Genomic DNA, 19,649 nt, shown 5'->3' with positions numbered 1-19,649 from the left:
TTTGAGGAATCACCTTGTAGCTTTTTTAAATGTCAGGGAAACAGAGGAAGAGCAGTACATGGAGAGTATGTAGCTATTGCCATTGTAGTAATGATTGACGCTCTAAGATCTAAATTTCAATCCTACCTTAGCCACCTGTGAAATATATGACCTTGGATAAGTTACTTACCCTGTTTAAACTTCTCTTTTTTCATCTGTAAAATGAATATAATAATGCTTTACTAGATTTTTGTAAGGATTAAATGAGATTATATATGTATATGATATTACTTAGTAACTTATAAAATGCTATATAAACATATACTAGATTAACTGGACCAGCTGCCAAAAAAACTCAGCCCTGGTGCTATATTTGATTATTAACCACTGTTACTGAGCTATTCCAAATCCCAGAAAATTATTCTCTTAGGATCTGAACTGGCATAGCACTTATATTTTCATTCACCACACCAGACCAGAATAGTTTCAGATAAGGAGCTACCCCAGGTAGTTTATTGTGACCCTGGGCAGATGCCATGGGGCTCACTACCAGAGACTACCTTATAGCTTCAGGTTCATTTGGGAGTTAATGTTGTATATATGAATACAAACCAGACCCTCTGGTCCTACCACTTCCCTGGTCTTACAAAGTATGGTCCATAGCTACAGAATAGCTTCAACCTCCTGGGAATACCTACAGCTAGAATCTGCTAAGAAGTTCTCCCTTCCAATTCAGGTGTCACTTTCCTTAAAAAGAAAGAGTCAATATCACTATCACTGTGGATCAGAGTACAAAAGTTTTAAATCTGTCTGTCCTTACTTCTTTGTCCTGGAATCTGGAAACCAGAGGCTCTAGGTGGCTAAGAAGGACAAAGCTAAAAACAAAAAAGAAACAAACAAAAAAAGACTCATCTAGCTCTGGAAACAATGGAATTTTCTAAATCTATACAAACATCTTATGTAAATCAATTCTATATTACTTGTAGTCTTTGTAGTGAAGCTTGATTTTTTTTTTCCTTCTCCTCTTCTTCCTTCTCTATCTCCTATTAATTATTCTGTTACTTCTTTAAAATAATAACAATAGTAATAATAATAATAATAAGGACAGATTCTGACTAGAGGATTTAAGGAATCGGTCATGACTCTTGAAACTTTTATTCTTTTTGGCACTAAATCAAACTCCTGAGCTGTAACCAAATGTGATTGTCATCCAGAGTGGATGAATAGTGGTTTGAATAGTCACTTCACACAATAGGTCACTGGTGCTCTTCTTATAGTCACTAATTTTTTTAGGTTAATAAAGCCAAAAGTTTGGCTAAAGTTAAATAGAATGATAAGGAAGCTCCTTTCTTTTCTTTACTTTTCTATTCTAAAGGAAAAAAGCTCTAAAAATTACTTGTGATCATTGTAGAAAACTTGGAAATTTTCAGAAAATTATAGCAAAGGGTATAAAATTATACATAGTTCTAACATACTGCAGTAAACAAATACTTTATATTTTCATGTATGCCTTTCCCATCTTTTTCTATTGCTCTATATACATATATCTTAACATAGTTAGGATTATGCATTATATGTACAGTTCTGCATGTTTTTAAAATGTATGTCATAAGAATTTTCCTGTGTCAGTGAATATTTTTCAAAAATATTACTTTAGCCTGTATAATATTTTATCATAAGGATACATCATTGTCTGTTTAAATTTCTATATTGTTAAACTTATGATTTCTTTCCATTTCTCACTAATGTAAGCAACTCTGAAATAAACATGTACAGAAAGATTTATCCATTTTCTTAAGATAGATTTCTAGAAGTGAAATTACTGGGTCAATGACTATGACTGTTTAAGAATTTACTTTTTAAAGAAAATCGTCTTTGGATTGTTAAAGGATTAATGACACATCAACTTGAACACATCTTTGATGACTGTGTAGCTACTCATATTCAAATAATCCCTGCAAGCATTGCTATTAATTGACTGAATCTTAATCTTTTATTTCAGACACTAGGATGCATCTCTTCCTTCTGTCGCCTATTCCTTGGGATAGAAATCAGGAGATCTGACTGAGCCCTTATACAAGCCTTGTCAGACAAGTACATATGTCCATCTTGTTTAGGACTACCTGTTTAACCCACTGCACTTAACATCCATATTTTCCTTCTTTTCTCTTACAGATGGAATGGGGCGAGTCCTTGCTCAAGATGTATATGCAAAAGACAACCTACCCCCGTTCCCAGCATCAGTAAAAGATGGCTATGCTGTCCGAGGTAAATATTTTGGCTTTCTTGAGTATCAACATACTCACATTGTAATTTTTTTTTTTTTTTCGGATTTGTGGCTCAGCCCAGGTACCTAATGACTATTACATCTATTTCCCCCTTGGTTGTCAAAATAATTTTGTTCACAGATAACAATGTTAACCTATACCTATATATTTTCCAGCACAATCTTGATTAAAACTTTTCAGTGACAGTACTATAGTTACTTGAAAATTCTTACTTACAAATAAATATGTAGAGGTTGATAAAGACACTGTATTATGGTTTATTCTTTCGGCCTCTACACATACCAGATGGCAGACAGTCTTGGTCTGGAAGTCCAAATGTTTTCTAGTTGAAAACATCTATATGGTCCAAGAAAGAAGAGCAAACTCCCAACACCAGGGATAAAGTGGGGAAGTTTTTTTCTCCTGCTTTAAACTCAAACATCAATAAGGGCTTCATAGAAAGCAAGCATGGGAGAAACCTCTAATTCCCTAGAAGATTCCATATTTCAAGGCTCTGAAGCCCCAGATGGTACCAGCAGCTCATGTCTTTAGAGTTGCCTGGGATTGCATAAAGCTCAAAAGCAAATACTAAATAGCATTTGCCTGCCTAAAGTCCAATCTACGAAGGAACCCAAAATGAAAATGCAACTGAATTGCTTAGAAACTATTATTGGTTATTAACTCAAGGCTGGTATCATTGAAGAAATGTCTAAAAACATTTCCCAGTTTATCAGAGCTGTTAAGAAGGCCAGTTCCTTTTTAATGGTCATTTATGGAGTCCCTTACTTGATTTTGTGGTTTTGGATTTTTTTTTTAACTCTATCTAGCTATTAAAATAATTTCCTCTTTCTTGTAATTAAATACATTCATTGACCTCCTCCGTGTTCCATTGCCATCTCTTAGCAGTATCTTTCTCTGTTGGAGACAGTAGAACAAATGGTTAAGATTATGGACTTTGAGTGATAAAAAAGTGAGTGATAACAAAGTAAGAGTGATCTGGGTTCTAGCACCAGTTCCATCTATGTAACTTTGAGCAAATCACTTAAACTTTTTGAGCCTTGGTTTTCTCATCTATAAAATGGTGATAATTATAACAGTATTTATCCCAACAGGTTATTGTGAGAATTAAGTGAGACTGTAGAAGGCCTTAAAGTATATGGCAAACACACACACACAAAAAAGCACTCAATAGTTGTTTTTTTAATGTTTAATAATAGTACCTATTATTACTATTATTATTACTTTTTTATTTTTTTATTATTATTATCACATTTTCTTAAAACATCTCTGAAAAAAGGATAACACTTATCTAAACTGTTATTCTCATAAAATGGTGGAGAGATTAATTCCTACTAGTGTATTCTTTCTCAGGAAACTGTCTTAAATGCGCACCTCATTCGGCTCTATCTCACAAATTAGAGTATTTCTGAAAATATAAATAACAAATCCCCAATGCCTCCTATGTTTTCTCTTCCAAATTCATGTCTTCTATAGTGTTTATTATAATGAATATTATCCAGAAAGAAAATTATTTTAGTCTTCTGATAGCCTCACTGGCTCTTGTTTCTTATTCCCTCTAAAATGTAAATTCTGTTTGAACTTATAATTGGTAGCCATATTGGATTGCTATGAAATGACGAATTCTTACTTCCAGAGTAGAACAAACAACTACAGCAGGTGAAACACCAAAAGGACAAGAAAGTCTATTTTTTATATTCTCGGTAATGTAAAGTAAGAGAAAGTGAGAAAATAAATTATATTAGGCAGAATTATTCTGAAACAGAAAGTTGTTCTGTGATTTTTAGATGAGGTAGCAGCAGCTCAATAAAAAGAAACTATTGCTTTTAGCTTTTCTAGTTAGCCCATGTGAGCCTGGAAAGAGCCTTTCTGCAACTGTAGAGTCTATCAAAGAAATTTATATATAAAATTACCATTTAGTATATCATATTTATTCTTTTGTTTTAGAGTGGTGGTGTTTTTAGTTATTTCACACACATACGCAGACACACACACACACACACACACACAAACATTTAAAATGACATCTCATGGTATAAAATGTTCAACAGATAAGCCACCATGCAGCTAATTCACATTATTTCTTTCCTGTGAAACGTTGCTAGTTCTCTAAGATATGGAATGTATAACAGAGACATAACACATAACAGATAACCATCATGGATATAGTTAAATTTCAAAGTAGGAATGACTGGTTAATTATGATCAACATCATAATTAAGGCAGCAGAAGTCATCAGTGAACAAAAAGGCATGGTCTTAGTCTTTTCTGTGTTATAATACCAACCCCAGGCAGTGTTTTGGTAAAGAATATCCTTGAGGCTATTGTTGTGGCTCTCTACCTCTCTACTTTGTATACCTTCTTCTCTCCACCCCTTCTTCCTTTACTCCCATTCCTTTCTCCCCACTCCCTTTATTCTCCTTGTTTTTCTTCTCCTCTGCCTTTGCCTTAGGCCTTCCAGTAATAACCAGTGGCACCTGTGAGCATTGCTAACCCTCTAGGTGTAAAGAGGTTGCTAACTTGCTCTGGATCACTAAGCATTAGCCAGTATCCTTCAGAAACATGTGGGATAAAACTCCAAACCAGTTGGAGGATCACTTACTTTAAGGTATGTGGGTTGAAAAATCAAGACAGTAACAAATAGCTGAAGAAATAAGAAATAGGAACAGCTTTTAAAAAATAAGAAAGAATAGAGTATAAAGAAGACAGGAATCAAGTGATGATGATGTAAACTAATAAACCTAAAACTACATTCAGGAGGGAATGAATTTGAATGATGAAAGCAGAGAAAAGAAAATGAAAGTAGCATTTACCAGTTAGAAGCAATACAATAGTTTTATTCGTATTTTTGAGGAGTTATTTCTCCCTTCACACTGATTAAGCCAACCATCTTCTTGATGCATTCACACGCTCCTATAGAGATGTGGGTGCCCATTGTCTCACAGTTGCTTCTGAGATGTTAATAAAGGTAAAAATATCTCAGAATACCAAATTCACTCTCTTGAAAATGTTCAATTTTAAAGGTTTATCACTTCAGAATTAGTTTTGGGATTATTTAAGAAAAGGGAAAATTATAAACAAGCCAATAATTATTTTGAGAACCATGTACAACAAACAATTCTGGAAAATTATATTAAGAGAAATCCTTGCCATTTAGGTTAAGTAAATATTAAAGCTTTTTCTTTTATACATTCTGATTAAATACATGCTTATGGAAAATACAGAAAATCAAAAAGAACATTTTAACCCATTTTCTCACTGTCTAGCTACTATGAACATTTTGTTGTACTTCCTTCCAGTGTGTTAAAACGCATACTAAAATTCGGTATAACCTTTTTCATTTTGAGCTAGTTCTTATTCTGTCACAAAAGTCACGTTTTAGAGTTTCTGTTTTGTCCATTTAAATCCTGTTTGGCCATAGCTGGTTTTCCAACTCATTTGACAGCCAAGGGCCTTCTACTGTAGGACACTTTGGATGAAAAAGAAAGCCTTATGATATAGGAGTATTACTCATGTGAGCAGAGAGATAATTTGGAATAATTAAGTTAATCCCAAAAAGCTTAAAATAATGTATTTAAGGAAATAATATATCTTTTCCCAATACTAACAATATATGGGCATTTTTCTCCTGGAAGATAATGGTAAAGAATATAAAATGCCTTCTCATTCATCTGTTCTACTCCTTGCTCCCTGCTTTCCAGGCAGCAGATTTAAAATTCCAAACAACTCACCTGATTTAATCCCTCAGTATAACTGCAGCAAGTATTAATCCTGTTGTGCTAGTCTTGTCACCTACCCTTGCCACCACTCCAAACTCGTTCTACAATGTTAATTTTAGTATACACATAAATATCAATACAATTACCGTGGTGCCTATCATCCACTCTTAGACAGTTTGGTTCCATAATTAGAGATAAACAAAATCTTAGTCCCTCTGCCTTATTCCTCTGTTGAAGAATAGAGGTGGCTAGGACCTCTGAAAGTTATGCTATCTATGGCCTCTGTTTATTCAGTCCTAACATGGAAACGATGAGGCTTTTGTTAGTGAAAATAAGTGAATAGCTATAAAGGATTTCAAGAGATTTAAAGAGAGCTCCCACATGGCTGGAAAATGAAAATGAGGGATAATTCTAGGGCAAATGGCTTGAGGATGATCATTTTCTATACATTGCCACAATGAATAGTTATCTAATGGTATCAATTTTATATCAAATGATATAATCAGAAATCTTCAAATAAAGACTAAAAGTGTTTTCTGGACATTAAAAAGGTGGAAGTGGGAGCAGTTTCAGGGTCTGGCATTAAGCATTATACAGTGCATTTGCTGTTAGGATTTGGTTTATATTACTTTTATCTCTTCCTTCAAATTAAATTCTACAGTTACAAAACAGAAAAGAAAACTTATTAACAGAAATGCCAGAATTAGTGGGGGGAAAGAGTCTAAGCCTTTACAGAAATCCTTGGAATCCATCCATCTTTTCTAATGGCGTACTGTGGCTTACTTAATTTCTTTCCAAGCTTTAGCTTCATCTGCCACTGTACCTCCACTTCTGCCCCCTCCCACCCAAGCTGGTAGAATTCATCTTGAAAATGGCAACTTTTCTTTTACCTGTCTCTTTAATAGATATTTTAAAATAAATATCGGTAAGTTAGGTACCGATTGATCGTTACTTTTCTGTCTTTATAATAAATAGTTAGCCTTGGTGTTGATGTAAAATCAGGACTTCTGTTGTAGTTCACTAATTTTTTATTTCTTAAGTTTTCTCTTAGTCTGAATTTGTCTGTATTCTGTTCAGTCTTACAGTGCTCTGCTCCTCAGAAAGGGTAGTCCATGAACCAGCTGCATAAGCATCAGCTTGTTAGAAATGTAGAACCTCAGGGCCTGTCCCAGACCTACTGAATCAGAATCTGTATTTTAACAAGATCTCCAGGTGATTTCTATGCACATTAAGGGTTGAGAAGCACTGTTGTAAGGGAAATGGTAAAAATGACTCTTCCATTGGTACCAGGGACTTCCTATAATGTTGGTTGACTGAGCCTTCCTTAGCTGGCAATATAGAGGCATGTTTCCCAGGTGGAAATTTTCAGGGCAAAGTGGAGAACATAGTTAAAGTGAGACATATTCTCTCCCCAGTCAGTGTACCTTCCTTGGCAACAAAGCATCTTGCTTCTTAGAATCACTTAAAGGCTCTTTCAGTTGTTGGTCTCCCTGACACTCTATACCAACCTTGCCCTGGATTATCTCTAGCCACTCATTATATAATGACATTTGTTTGGAGCATTTGTGCAGAACACTGATATGAGCATTTTGAGTGTATGTATATTTGCATGTGTGGGGAACAGGAGACAAAAGGAAGACTGAAGAGCAGAGGGTTTCAAAAAAGAAATAAAGGAAGTGATCCCTACCTACCACACATTTATAAAATTGCTTAAGAAAATTTACAAAGCACAATACTAATGTGTACAAGACAGTTTACAAACTTCCCACCTAAGTATTATGGAAGTGCCAAATTCATTTCTTTATTTTATCAAATATTTACTGAGCATCAGTGATGAGCTAGGCACTATGCTAGACATAATCTAAGTTATATAGAGTTAAACAGAGCAGTCTTTCTGAACATTCTGAAGATGGTGAATGTTGACTCATATTTTGAAGAAAACAATATACATGAACCAGCATAAAATGGAATGCATTCAAAATACAGCATTTTGCAGTGGAAAACATTATTTATTGTTCATTCATGCATGCGTCTTTCTACAAAGATTCTTAGGAGCCACACTCATTCGTTTCTTGAACTTTCGAATACTTCGTATATTGAACATTTATTGAATAGCTATTATTCAGCAGGTACTAGGAATTTCCCTGAGACAAATAAGCAAATGATTACAAATACATTAGGAAGCCATAATTAGAGTTATTTCAGGAATACACTGTGGAAACAAAAGAAGAAGTAGGTGACTCTTGAGGGAAAGGAAGTCAGATATGACTTCCTAGAGAAGATGACACTTGAGCTGAGTCTTAAAAGCTAAGAAGTCTTTAACCAGAAGGCAGGGAGAAGAAAAGGACACTCCAAGCAGTGAGAGTAGCATATGTTATGGAGCTGAAATATGAGTCATCTTGGTATTCTCAGGTACTCCTGAGAGTAGCTAGACTATAGGATAGAGGGAGGACGTGAACCAGAGCCTTTACACATATTGTTTTCTTTAGGTGAATATCTATAGATGAAGCATTTTCATTTCCTCTCTGTCTCTCTCTCTCTCCCTCTCCCCCCATCTCTCCCTCTCTCCCCATCTCTCCCTCTTCCCTCCACCCCATCTCTCCCTCTCCTTTTCCTTCTCCCTCTCCCCCATCACCACATATTTTTGCCTACTTAGCTCTTCCTCATCCTTCATATTCAAATCATAAATGCTTTTATCAGGGTGGCTTTCCCTGACCCTCCAGTGTAGTTCAGGTACTCTCAGTGTATGGTCTCATAAAACCGTGTTCCTTTCCTTTAGAATGATTTTCTTAATTTGTACTTATATACAAATTTGTACTTATATACAAATTTATATGTTCATTAATGTGACTATTTGATTAATATCTATCTCCCTCACTACATCGGTGGCTTTAAGAGTTTTGTTTTCACCACACCCATAGAAAGACACACATTAATACATTAGACATCACAAACCAATGATATACACATACATATATAACATATACAATGCATATAAATATATATGCATGCATATATATAAACAAAAATAAGTTTCTGGAAACAATTTTCACCTTTCCCATGTGTGACGAGATATATTTTCTGTTCTTTTTCTTTACAAGATGATTTTACAGCCCACCTCTATTTGTGATCTAGAGTTTGAAAAACATCGCGAGAGACTGACACTGCATTAGAATAGAAACAATATCTAGTTTTACTCTCTACTCTGTCCCAGCATCTAATATAACACTAAGGGCACAGAAGACGCTCAGTAGAAATTTAGTGAATGAATGAAAGGAATAAAAAGCCTTAAAAGGTGTTATTTTTAAAGTATGGTTATTCCCATTTTTATCAACAAGCAAACTGAAGGTTAGAGAAAGTTTTAGTAATTTGCTGAAAGTCCAGAGGCTAATAATAGGCAGAACCAGGATTCAGATTCAGCTTTTACTCTAAAACCATGCTAATTTTCCCTTGAGCAAGAAGTAAAAAGAGAAAACATCTAGGTTGCTTATGGGAGGTGGAAAGCTGGTAATATCTCTAGCAGAGAAATAATCAAAAGTAAATTTATTCAGATTTGAGATGCAGTTAGTACAGAAATCTGAAAGATAATTGACTTTTTAATTTTCTACAATAAGAAAATTATGATTAACTTTAAAATACTGCAAAAATAAGTGTGGGGATAGATGAAACAAAATTGGTAAAATGTTGATAATTGTTGAAGCAGTGATTTCTATGTCTGTTTTAAATTGTTTCATTAAAAAAAAAAGAAGAAAGAAAAAAGAACCCATGAAAGCAGCATAAGAATACCATTGCAGGAAAACTACAGTATTCTCTTTCTTACAAACAAACACTGAAAATACAATAGCATTCCAAAAAACACCAGAAAGCCAGGAGTTTATTAACTGAGACAATGTCTAAAAAGCACAAGATAACAACATCTAGTAAGTAGAAGGCACCCAATGTTAATTTTTGTTCCTCTTCACATCAGGTTAACCAAAGCCAGCTGTGCAAAAAAGTGACTTATTGTAAACGGTATTGTATATATAAGGCTTTAGAAAAAATACTACTTTGTGGCTTCCCTGGTGGCGCAGTGGTTGAGAATCTGCCTGTCAATGCAGGGGACACGGGTTCGAGCCCTCGTCTGGGAAGATCCCACATGCCGCGGAGCAACTAGGCCCGTGAGCCACAACTACTGAGGCTGCGCGTCTGGAGCCTGTGCTCCGCAACAAGAGAGGCCGCGATACCGCGCACCGCGATGAAGAGTGGCTCCCACTTGCCACAACTAGAGAAAGCCCTCGCACAGAAACGAAGACCCAACACAGCAAAAATTAATTAATTAATTAATTAATTTAAAAAAAAATACTACTTTGTAGTCACATAAAGAATAAATTTTTTTTTTAATAAATGTAATCAGGCTACATGGATTCTCTTATATCTGGCTTCTTTCTTTCTTTAAATTAATTAATTAATTTATTTATTTATTTTTGGCTGCTTTGGGTCTTTGTTGCTGTACACGGGCTTTTCTCTAGTTGCAACGAGCGGGGGCTACTCTTCGTTGTGGTGCACAGGCTCCTCATTGCAGTGGCTTCTCTTGTTGCGGAGCACAGGCTGTAGGCGCGCGGGCTTCAGTAGTTGTGGCTTGCGGGCTTCCGTAGTTGTGGCTCACGGGCTCTAGAGCACAGACTCAGTAGTTATGGCGCACCGGGCTTAGCCGCTCCACGGCATGTGGGCTCTTCCTGGACCAGGGCTCGAACCTGCATCCCCTGCATTGGCAGGCGGATTCTTAACCATTGTGCCACCAGGGAAGTCCAAGAAACGGTAAATTTTCTATCTCCTCTCTAAAAGAGGGAAAATACTTTTTATTATTTATCAATATGACTGCAAATATGATTAAAATATTCATATAAATAGTGTTATCTTTGCTGTGTATGTGCCCCCAAACCCTTGCTGTATGCCGATTACAAGGAGATAATGGTCATGATCATGAAACTCATTAGGTATGCATTGCCTTGCCAATAGTATTGGTTTGAAATCCACGTTGTAGGTGAAGAAAACCCTTTTGAATACATTTACCTCCAGGAATATTATTTCAACCAGCCATTACTATACTGTATATAGAAAATAATTGGATGAGAAGTTTTTTCCATCTCAAGTCTGAAAGTGTTTCTTCCAATTTAAAAATAAACAGTCAATGGGAATTGTGATGCAGCACTGCCTGTGTATTTTGATTTAGAAACAGCATTTTGATCCATCATAAAAAAAAAATACTGTATTGGGAATTCAGGGACTGGGGTTTTAGTCCTAGCTCTACCACTAACCAGAACTTGTTAAAGGTACTGAACCTTTTCTACCTGAGTTTCTTCATTCTGTAACTCATTTCCTTCAAGTGTCAAATGAAGAAAAGAATATATGTTCTTCCTACTTCACTTGCTACTTCATATATATGTCTCCATGAGTGTGTACACACATACAACACATACATACCCATTTATTTAGGACGATAGGCTAAAAGAACTTCCTATTAAAAAGTGCAAGAGTGGAAATTATGGAACAACAAGAAAACTATCACCAGAGACACCAAGAAAAGGCACAATCTGGACCACTTCTATTGTTTGTTGTGAGTTGTGGATACCAAAGATCAAACTAGTAATAACAAAGCCCTTTTCTAAACTAGGAGATCAGAAAAGTATTCCACTTTCCTGAAGCCTTATCTGATCATTTGAGTCAAGTTTTAGAATTCCAACACTAGGTTCTTATTCTTTGCTATAGGTCCATTCTGATGATTGTTCTTGGTTCTGTTCATCTCACAGCTGCCGATGGCCCAGGAGATCGTTTCATCATTGGGGAATCCCAAGCTGGTGAACAGGTGAGATTCATAAGCCTGAAAGGCCCTAAAGATTTTAGTTTCATGGACTTTCAGCTTCTAATTCTAGACTTCTGCCATTGTTGTAATGGAAATCTTAGAGAAGGATTAGACAGGTTATCAAAGAGATGAAAGGATGGTTCCCATGAGAAAGAACCAAATGAATTGTTTCTTAACTGAAAGAATCTGCATCTATTAATATACAGCATGGTGTTACTGGTATGTCTCAGATGACATGCCCCACAAGCATTTTCCAGCCCTGTGATTGGATGAATCTTTCTTCTGGTATAAACATTAATGTTTGAATAGAGCTACAATTTCTAAGTGGTCTTTGCAGAGTTTTCCCCAACTCGTGTTACATACAGGGAAATTTAGAAGAAGCAGATTATTTAATCTTTCTAGCTAATCATTTTGATTAATTTTTCTCATCAGGGGGCTAACCAGAGAACAGGTATTTCTTAATAGAAATGAAGCACTAATGGGCCATGGTGGAAGTACAATAGAAGTCCTCTTAATTAATGCTTTGGATACCAGTAATTGGTCATTTAATTGGAAATAAGTTACAAGTGGGAAATTATCTTTTACTTTTAAAATAAATATAAATGTAACTTAAATAAATGAACATTTATTTGTCAGTAATTTGATGAAGAGCCAAGGCTTTTCTTTTAATAAGTATCTGCTATTTGAACTTCTCTTATACCCAAAAGGCATTATATGTGATTTCAAGTTTTAGTTTCTTTAAAGTGGAAAAAAATTTAAGGTCTTTGCAAAGTATCTAAGTATAGAATCCTTCTAGATTTTTATTATATTTTTATAATTTTTTTTACAGTTGCTTCACCCATACCTAATTTGACATCAGTTCTTTTTAGCAGCCTTTTTTAAATGAGTTTTTCCAAAGGTTTAACTTAATTTTTATAGGAAGAAAATAACTCCTTTTACACTCATGTATCATTGGTTTATGTAATATTTATTTAAATAACTTAATTCAGTAGCACCTATTTCCACAAACTGGTACAAACAAGTTTGGGAGCAAACTCAGTTGAATCTTAGGTGTACAAGAGAAGAGTCTAACAGTTTCAAACAAAGTGTGCTGTAGGCATCATTACGTTCAATAGGAAATAGAGAGCATATGTTAATCCAGTGAGTTTCGAAAGTTGGTTAAAAGAGCACCTTCCTTATTGACTAGAGCCAAAGGGAAAACCAACGCACTTTTCTCTTCTACCACCAAACACTCATAAGGATTATATAAAAATAAAGGAGGAAATAAATAAATAGGGCAGTTTGAGCAAAAGCTATATCCCACGCCTTAGCATGTACTCCCATATGTACTAAAAATAGAGAGGGGTTGAGGAAGTATATAGGAGAAGGATGGTGCCAGTGGTGGTAACCCTAGCTGCCTCACCTCTACATCCAAGCGTTGAGGAGTACTGTGTACAGGTCTCTGAAGCTAAGCCTGGCACTGTAGTAATTAGATCCTTGTCCATGCTGTGCACAGGCTGGTTTTGCTCTTCAGGACTGTTTTCCTGACAAAAAGAACAACTAGACCTAGGTCCCTTTTTTATAAATAACTTGCATTATGACCTCATAACTTACTTGACCTCTTGGTATGTGTATCCATCAGCAATGGACATACAAAGCAACCATTTTTTTTAACAAAGCCCCAAAATATCAATTATTCAAGGAGTACTTCTCTGATCTTCAACTGAGTCTATCCAACATTTATCAAACATACCTACTGTTCGTACCAAGAAGCACTGTGCTAGGTTCTAGGAATATAAAATAGATTAATACATGATTACTACTCTTAACAGTTTACATCTAGTGGAGGAGACAGAGTATAAACAACTAAATATAATACAATATATTAAGTGTTAAACTAATGCTGTCAGTCATGTGCTATGGAGCACAATAGAGAGGTTGAGCATTTTGTCCTAGAAGGGCTAGGCAGATGACATTGGAGCTGGGCCTAAGAGAGTTTTACAAAAACAGAAACAGAAATGAAAAAGGAACATTCCAAGCAGAAAGAACAGTATAAGTCAAGACCCAGTGGTGTTTGAAAAATTGCATGGCATTAGGAAATTGCAAATAGTTTGTGGTAGTTACAGCCTAGAATACTTAGGCATAGGTAGCAGATTGTTAAGAGCCTTATGGACCCTTAAACTTTATTTACTAGTTAAGACTTCCAACTGATAACAAGGAGCACAAGAAAAGTTGTGAAATTAAAAAATTGCCAACTTCTTGTAAGTTCTCATAAAAGTTTGTTGGGAAAAAAGATCAAAACTGTATAAGAAAACAGGGTTTTTCCTCAAGTTACCTGTGATGTACTTTATCTATAACTGATGTATCATACACATACACTCTTTACAGCAATCTCAGGGATCTTGCAAGAGCCAAATTGCTCACTTATTGAAAGTAAATACACTTGAGCACTAGGGGACCATTGCATACACTGAGACAGTTATTTACAACATGGTTTATTGGTGTACCAAAATACTTGATCTTAAATCACTTATAGTTTGGTCCTACTGGTTAGCATTGGACACTTTCAATTTCAGTTGTGTAATTATGAAGTGCTATCATTGGACAAAGTTCAAAAAATCCAACTCAATATCTCTATTAAGGAAAAATCAAGATTTTTATAGTTTTTACTTTATATAAAGTATATAAGGTACCTATATCAATAAAAAGAAAAAAAGAGTTGGTAGTCTTAACGATCTAAAGGAAGTACTTCATTTATTGCTAGAGTTTTTCCAGTTGATTCAATTCAATTGCAGTTTATATGTCTACTCTAAGTAGATATATAAATGTCTTTATATATCCAGTAATATCTTTTACATTAGATTTAATATAAGTGAGCTGGTGGGAATCCTTCACCTACCACTTAGAATTACTGGTTTTGGAGAGGAGCCAAATTTTTTATTTAGCAGCCACACAGAAACACTTCTTTAAAGTTGGTTTAAGCCAAGAAGTAGAGAAAATTACAGGTATAGCCACAGTAAAACTTAAAGTAAATTTACATAATATGGTACATTGAATCAGACTAAATTGAGGGAGGGCTCCAGGCTAACACACTTCAGCTTAAGAAGCAACTACCCTGAAACTCACTTTGGGAATCACTTTCTGCCTTAGCCAAAAAGGCACTTTCAGGGGAAAAAAAGGACTTCTTTAGACCTACATTAAATATTTTTATTGCACAGGCTCAGAAGATAGTTTTGACATTAGCACCTTTACTGAAAAACACATATATCAAAACATTAATGCTTTTCATCAAAAATCACTGCACTGCAAAATGGTCATGTTTAGTGAATTAAGAGATGCACCAGATAATAAGTAGTATCTGGGGCTGAAAAAAAATTAATGCATTGAGGACTTCCCCAGTAGCTCAGTGCTTAAGAATCCACCTGCCAATGCAGGGGACACGGGTTCAAGCCCTGGTCCAGGGAGATCCCACATGCCGCAGAGCAACTAAGCCCGCGCCGCACAACTACTGAGCCTGCACTCTAGAGCCAGCTAGCCACAACTACTGAGCCCGCGTGCTGCAACTACTGAAGCCTACGTGCCTAGAGCCCATGCTCCACAACAAGAGAAGCCACTGCAATGAGAAGCCCGCGCACTGCAACAAAGATGCAATGCAGCCAAAAATAAAAATTAAAAAAAAAAAATTAACGCATTGAGCCCTAAGCTTTTTTTTAAAATTCTATGCATTATCTTGGTAGAAAATTGCATTAGAATGTAACAATTCCAAATAAGCCTGAAATGTCTTTTATTCAAATAACATAATAAGGGGATATAAAGTATGTAGTTCAATGCCAGATTTGATCCCAAGAACCTTTCTCCAGTGACTTGTGGGAAAAAATCAGTGAGAACACTGGAATTGTAAGCCAAGAAGGGTTACATGCTTCATGGAGTTGTTGTGGTAATGAGATCATGCATTACTTATTCATTCATTCTGGAAATATTTATTGACTACCAACTTTGTGCCAGACACTTTCTAGGCTTTGGGATGATAGAGCAATAAATATGTCTGGAAAGAGGGTGATTAAAGATTAATGAAATGACTCTACCCAAGATATAGACAGGATTAAGGGAAACTAACAAAGGAATGTGAAGCACTCAGGTACTAGCAACAGTGAGATTTCATTACTACCTCTAGGTCTGAAGGGGCAAAGGGAGAGAGTAGTACCTAGACCTGGGAGATTGATAGCTATGGGAGAGGTCCACCTCATAGGAGCTGTGGCATCAGTAGTAGAAATGACATTCCCATCACCAAACTGCAGCCCAGCAGGGAAAGGGCAAGGGGAATAAAAATTGTACTTCTCTCTCTCTCCTACCCGCTGATCTCTTGCTGGCCCCTCCCGTTGGCTGAACTTAACCAGAAGCCAGAGTGATGGGAACCTGGTTGAAACAGTCCATAGAGGTCGGCCTTCTGGGCCACAGCACAGGAAAATGACGATGTGATCTAGAGAGGCAAACAGAAAATGAAAATTTCTGTCTTTATAAGGCTTATATTCTGGAATATAATAATGCACCTAACACTGAACCTAGCATAGATTGAGTATTCAATAAATATTAGCTATTGGTGGTATTGTTTACAGCAATAACATTATGGAAATAAGCTTTTTAAGGCTTTTCTAACAAATAAATTTCCAGTTTTACTTGATTGTACATCTAGTGGAAGGGTATTTTTCCTTAATCATTCCCTAATTTTTTTTAATGTAAAAAATGTATAACATAAAAAGTACCATCTTAACCATTTTTAAGTGTACACTTCAGTAGTGTTAAGAATATTCACATGTTGTAACCCAAAATTTTAAATACCTAAGAAGCAGATGTCTTTGGAAAGATATCATTTTTATTGGGGAATTAATGTTATCTCAGAATTTTCTTTTTGGGGAAATCTAAAGCATTCCTTTTCCCAAATCTGACCTAAATCATGGCCAATGACAAGTGTCTCTTCTGAGGCCAGATCAAACCTATTAGATGGAGCTGACAGAAATATGATTTTTCCTGTGCTGGGAGGAAGTGTGCAGGGTAGGTCCAGTAGTCAGTCTCCCATACCATTCATATGAGAGCTCAGACAATAAAAATATTTAACCCAAATCATTACAGACACTGGAATCATTTTTAAATGATTTAATTACATTTGTTAGACTTTTATTATTAGTTGTAAGGTGAACTAATATATTTTATAAAGATTTTCAAGAGCAATAATTAAAATAATTTTTCTGGCTTGCCTTTATTTAACTAAAACATTGGTTAATAAAATACTATAGTTCTCAAACATCAGAACTTCAGTAAATGATCAACATGCTGGTTTTTCATAATTGTCATTCATAAAATCATATTGCATGGTATTTTTTTAAAGACTGTCAAATCACTTTACATATATTAAGAAAATTCACATTGAGTGAGAGACAGTAGTGGCAAATACAAGTGATAGTTCTTCAAAAGGAAAGCAGGGCACCAAGAAAGACATCTAATTAAGTCATTACTTAAGTCAAATGAAAGCCTCTTTGGTGTAAATATATCTGTTTGTGACTTTTATAACATTTTCCCAAAATGAGTAAGACTGTAAGATTTTCCTTTTATGGTTTGTTTCAAAAACTGTCACATCTCCTGCAGACTTTTCCTTTGCAGCAGTAAAGTAAATCGACTCTTTCTTGCATGTTTGTTTTTCCAGCCGACTCAGACAGTAATGCCAGGACAAGTCATGCGGGTTACAACAGGTGCTCCAATCCCCTGTGGTGCTGATGCAGTAGTACAAGTGGAAGATACTGAACTGATCAGGGAATCTGATGATGTATGTCATTACCAGGTCTTATGGCTCCATTCCTATGGCAGTATTATAAGTCATGCCTATTTTCTGCAATGTTTATGAGATTAGCCCAATTCTTTTGGTTATGTTAGAACCTTACATTGTAGTGTATAGTAAATAAGGAACTGCCTTAGGCTTGAAAACCTTTTGTTATAGAAGATGTTTTTATGATCATTACTGTGATTACAGCAGAATTTGAGCCACATCTGAGCCAAGAAATTTCACATGCAAGCAAGGAAAGAAACTACATCAAGATAGAAGAGCAGAGATATTAACTGTTGACTTACCATCTAGCTGAGAAACTTGTTCATCAAGACTAGCTTCTGATAAAGTGTGAAGGAGATTTTAATAGAGAAGAATTTAACAAAGAACACTTGGGCAAGTTCTTGAATATTTCACTAAGCCAAGCATTTAAACCAAATGACCCTTTCAGCTCTGGTTTTCTATAATTCAGGAAAATCTGTGCCGCCAAATTACAGTCTGGAAACATTAAATTTATGTCAGTTCCCCCTCTATTGCCTAAAATAAAGGACTCTGTTCTAAGTAGGCCTTTATCTCACTGAAACTAGTGGCAATTATTGAAACCAGAGGATCAGTCACTAATAAAAGAATAATTTCAACTGAGGTTTTAATGACTGGCTATCTTACTTGTTTTGAGAAGAAGTTTAAGATATCTTATATCTTTAAAGTTAGAATTAATAACAAATATATATTCCCCTCGGCTGGGTATATAGTAAAATTTGGCCATGCTGAGACACACCCTCTTTTCTTGATTTGGGGATTTTTCTCTTTAATCACCTTCCCACAAGTAAGGCTTATAAAATTCAACTCTTGGCACACAGATCACATTGCCCTGCTGTTAAAACTGTGCAACAGATTTATTGGCATCAGTGAAGCCAGCAGAGCATTGAAATCCAGAACACATGCCTCCACAGACTCTGCCAGATGACAAGACACAGTTCCAGTGTCACAATGTTATTCACAGTCATAAATGTAAAAATGATGGTCACCATTAATTTATAGAAATCTACTACCAGATAAACTATAAGTCCTTCACTGAAATTTCTGCAGGTATTTCAGAAATACCTGCAGGTATATATGCAAGGAACCTTGGCATAGTATTGAACCCATGATTTAGAAGAGACAGGTTATCTCCACGCACATTCACTGTATCTATTAGGGTAGCCATCTTTTTTTTTTTTTTCCTTAAGAATGCTGCTTACAAAGTAAGAGTCAGTATTTGAATTGGTACATTTTTTAAAAGCATGAGAATCAGTGAAAATGTTTGTTTGTTTATTCATTCCTTCCTTGACATCAAACCTGATTTTTCAGGAACCTGTGGTAGAAATTCATCATGTTCAAAGAGTTTAGCAAAGGCTTTTCTGTTCCTCTCTATTTTTATATATTCGGGGCTTATCTGATGATGAAAGTATCTGAGTAGCTAAATTCTATTGATCAAAATTCAGTTAGATTGTTCTGTTTGAAATTACATGATTTGCTCTTATTATAGGGCACTGAGGAGCTTGAAGTACGAATTCTGGTGCAAGCTCGGCCAGGCCAAGATATCAGGTAAGTTCATAACATATAGGATGTATAGCCAACTTTTGTTTCTGCCATGATCATGAACTCAGGAGAGCATGGCTATTATAAATTCACAGCTCAGTCAGTTAACCATTAGCTTTCAGGGCTTTTAACAAGTAGCAAAATTAATTTTCTGAATTCTATATCCCATGTCTGCCCTCCCTACTTTTTTGTAAAGTTGGTAAAGGCAAATGAAATATTCAAAAGCAACATGAGAAGGAGGCAAAGTCATGAGCCTACATAATCCACAGTTAATCCTCCTCCTAGATAATCCAGAATTACCCATCCCTACCCCTTGGTAATCCAGAATTTGATATTAACACAGATACTTTCAGAGTTGAGTATTTATATAATTAGCTGAAAGCCCCTCCTCTATTGACTGCCAATAATAATGGAATAATGTATTACTGTTTATATACAAAGATGAG

The 19,649-nt window shown here is 35.6% G+C and overlaps 1 protein-coding gene across 12 annotated transcripts in view; it reads left to right on the top strand.

Moving 5' to 3' along the window:
* GPHN (gephyrin) overlaps positions 1-19,649 on the top strand; it is a 638,461-nt gene that overhangs the window by 518,356 nt on the left and 100,456 nt on the right. For all 12 annotated transcript variants that reach the window (XM_082451600.1, XM_082451601.1, XM_082451602.1 and 9 more), the window contains 4 exons: positions 2,155-2,247; positions 11,773-11,828; positions 17,506-17,625; positions 19,151-19,209. In XM_082451600.1, coding sequence (XP_082307726.1) covers positions 2,155-2,247; positions 11,773-11,828; positions 17,506-17,625; positions 19,151-19,209 — 328 coding nt within the window. The remainder of the gene's footprint in view (positions 1-2,154; positions 2,248-11,772; positions 11,829-17,505; positions 17,626-19,150; positions 19,210-19,649) is intronic.

This window comes from Balaenoptera physalus, assembly GCF_965194825.1.
Source record: "Balaenoptera physalus genome assembly, chromosome: 2".
Classification (NCBI taxonomy): Eukaryota; Metazoa; Chordata; class Mammalia; order Artiodactyla; family Balaenopteridae; genus Balaenoptera; species Balaenoptera physalus.
Note: the sequence above shows the minus strand (reverse complement) of the source record. Positions and strands in the feature narration are given on the sequence as shown.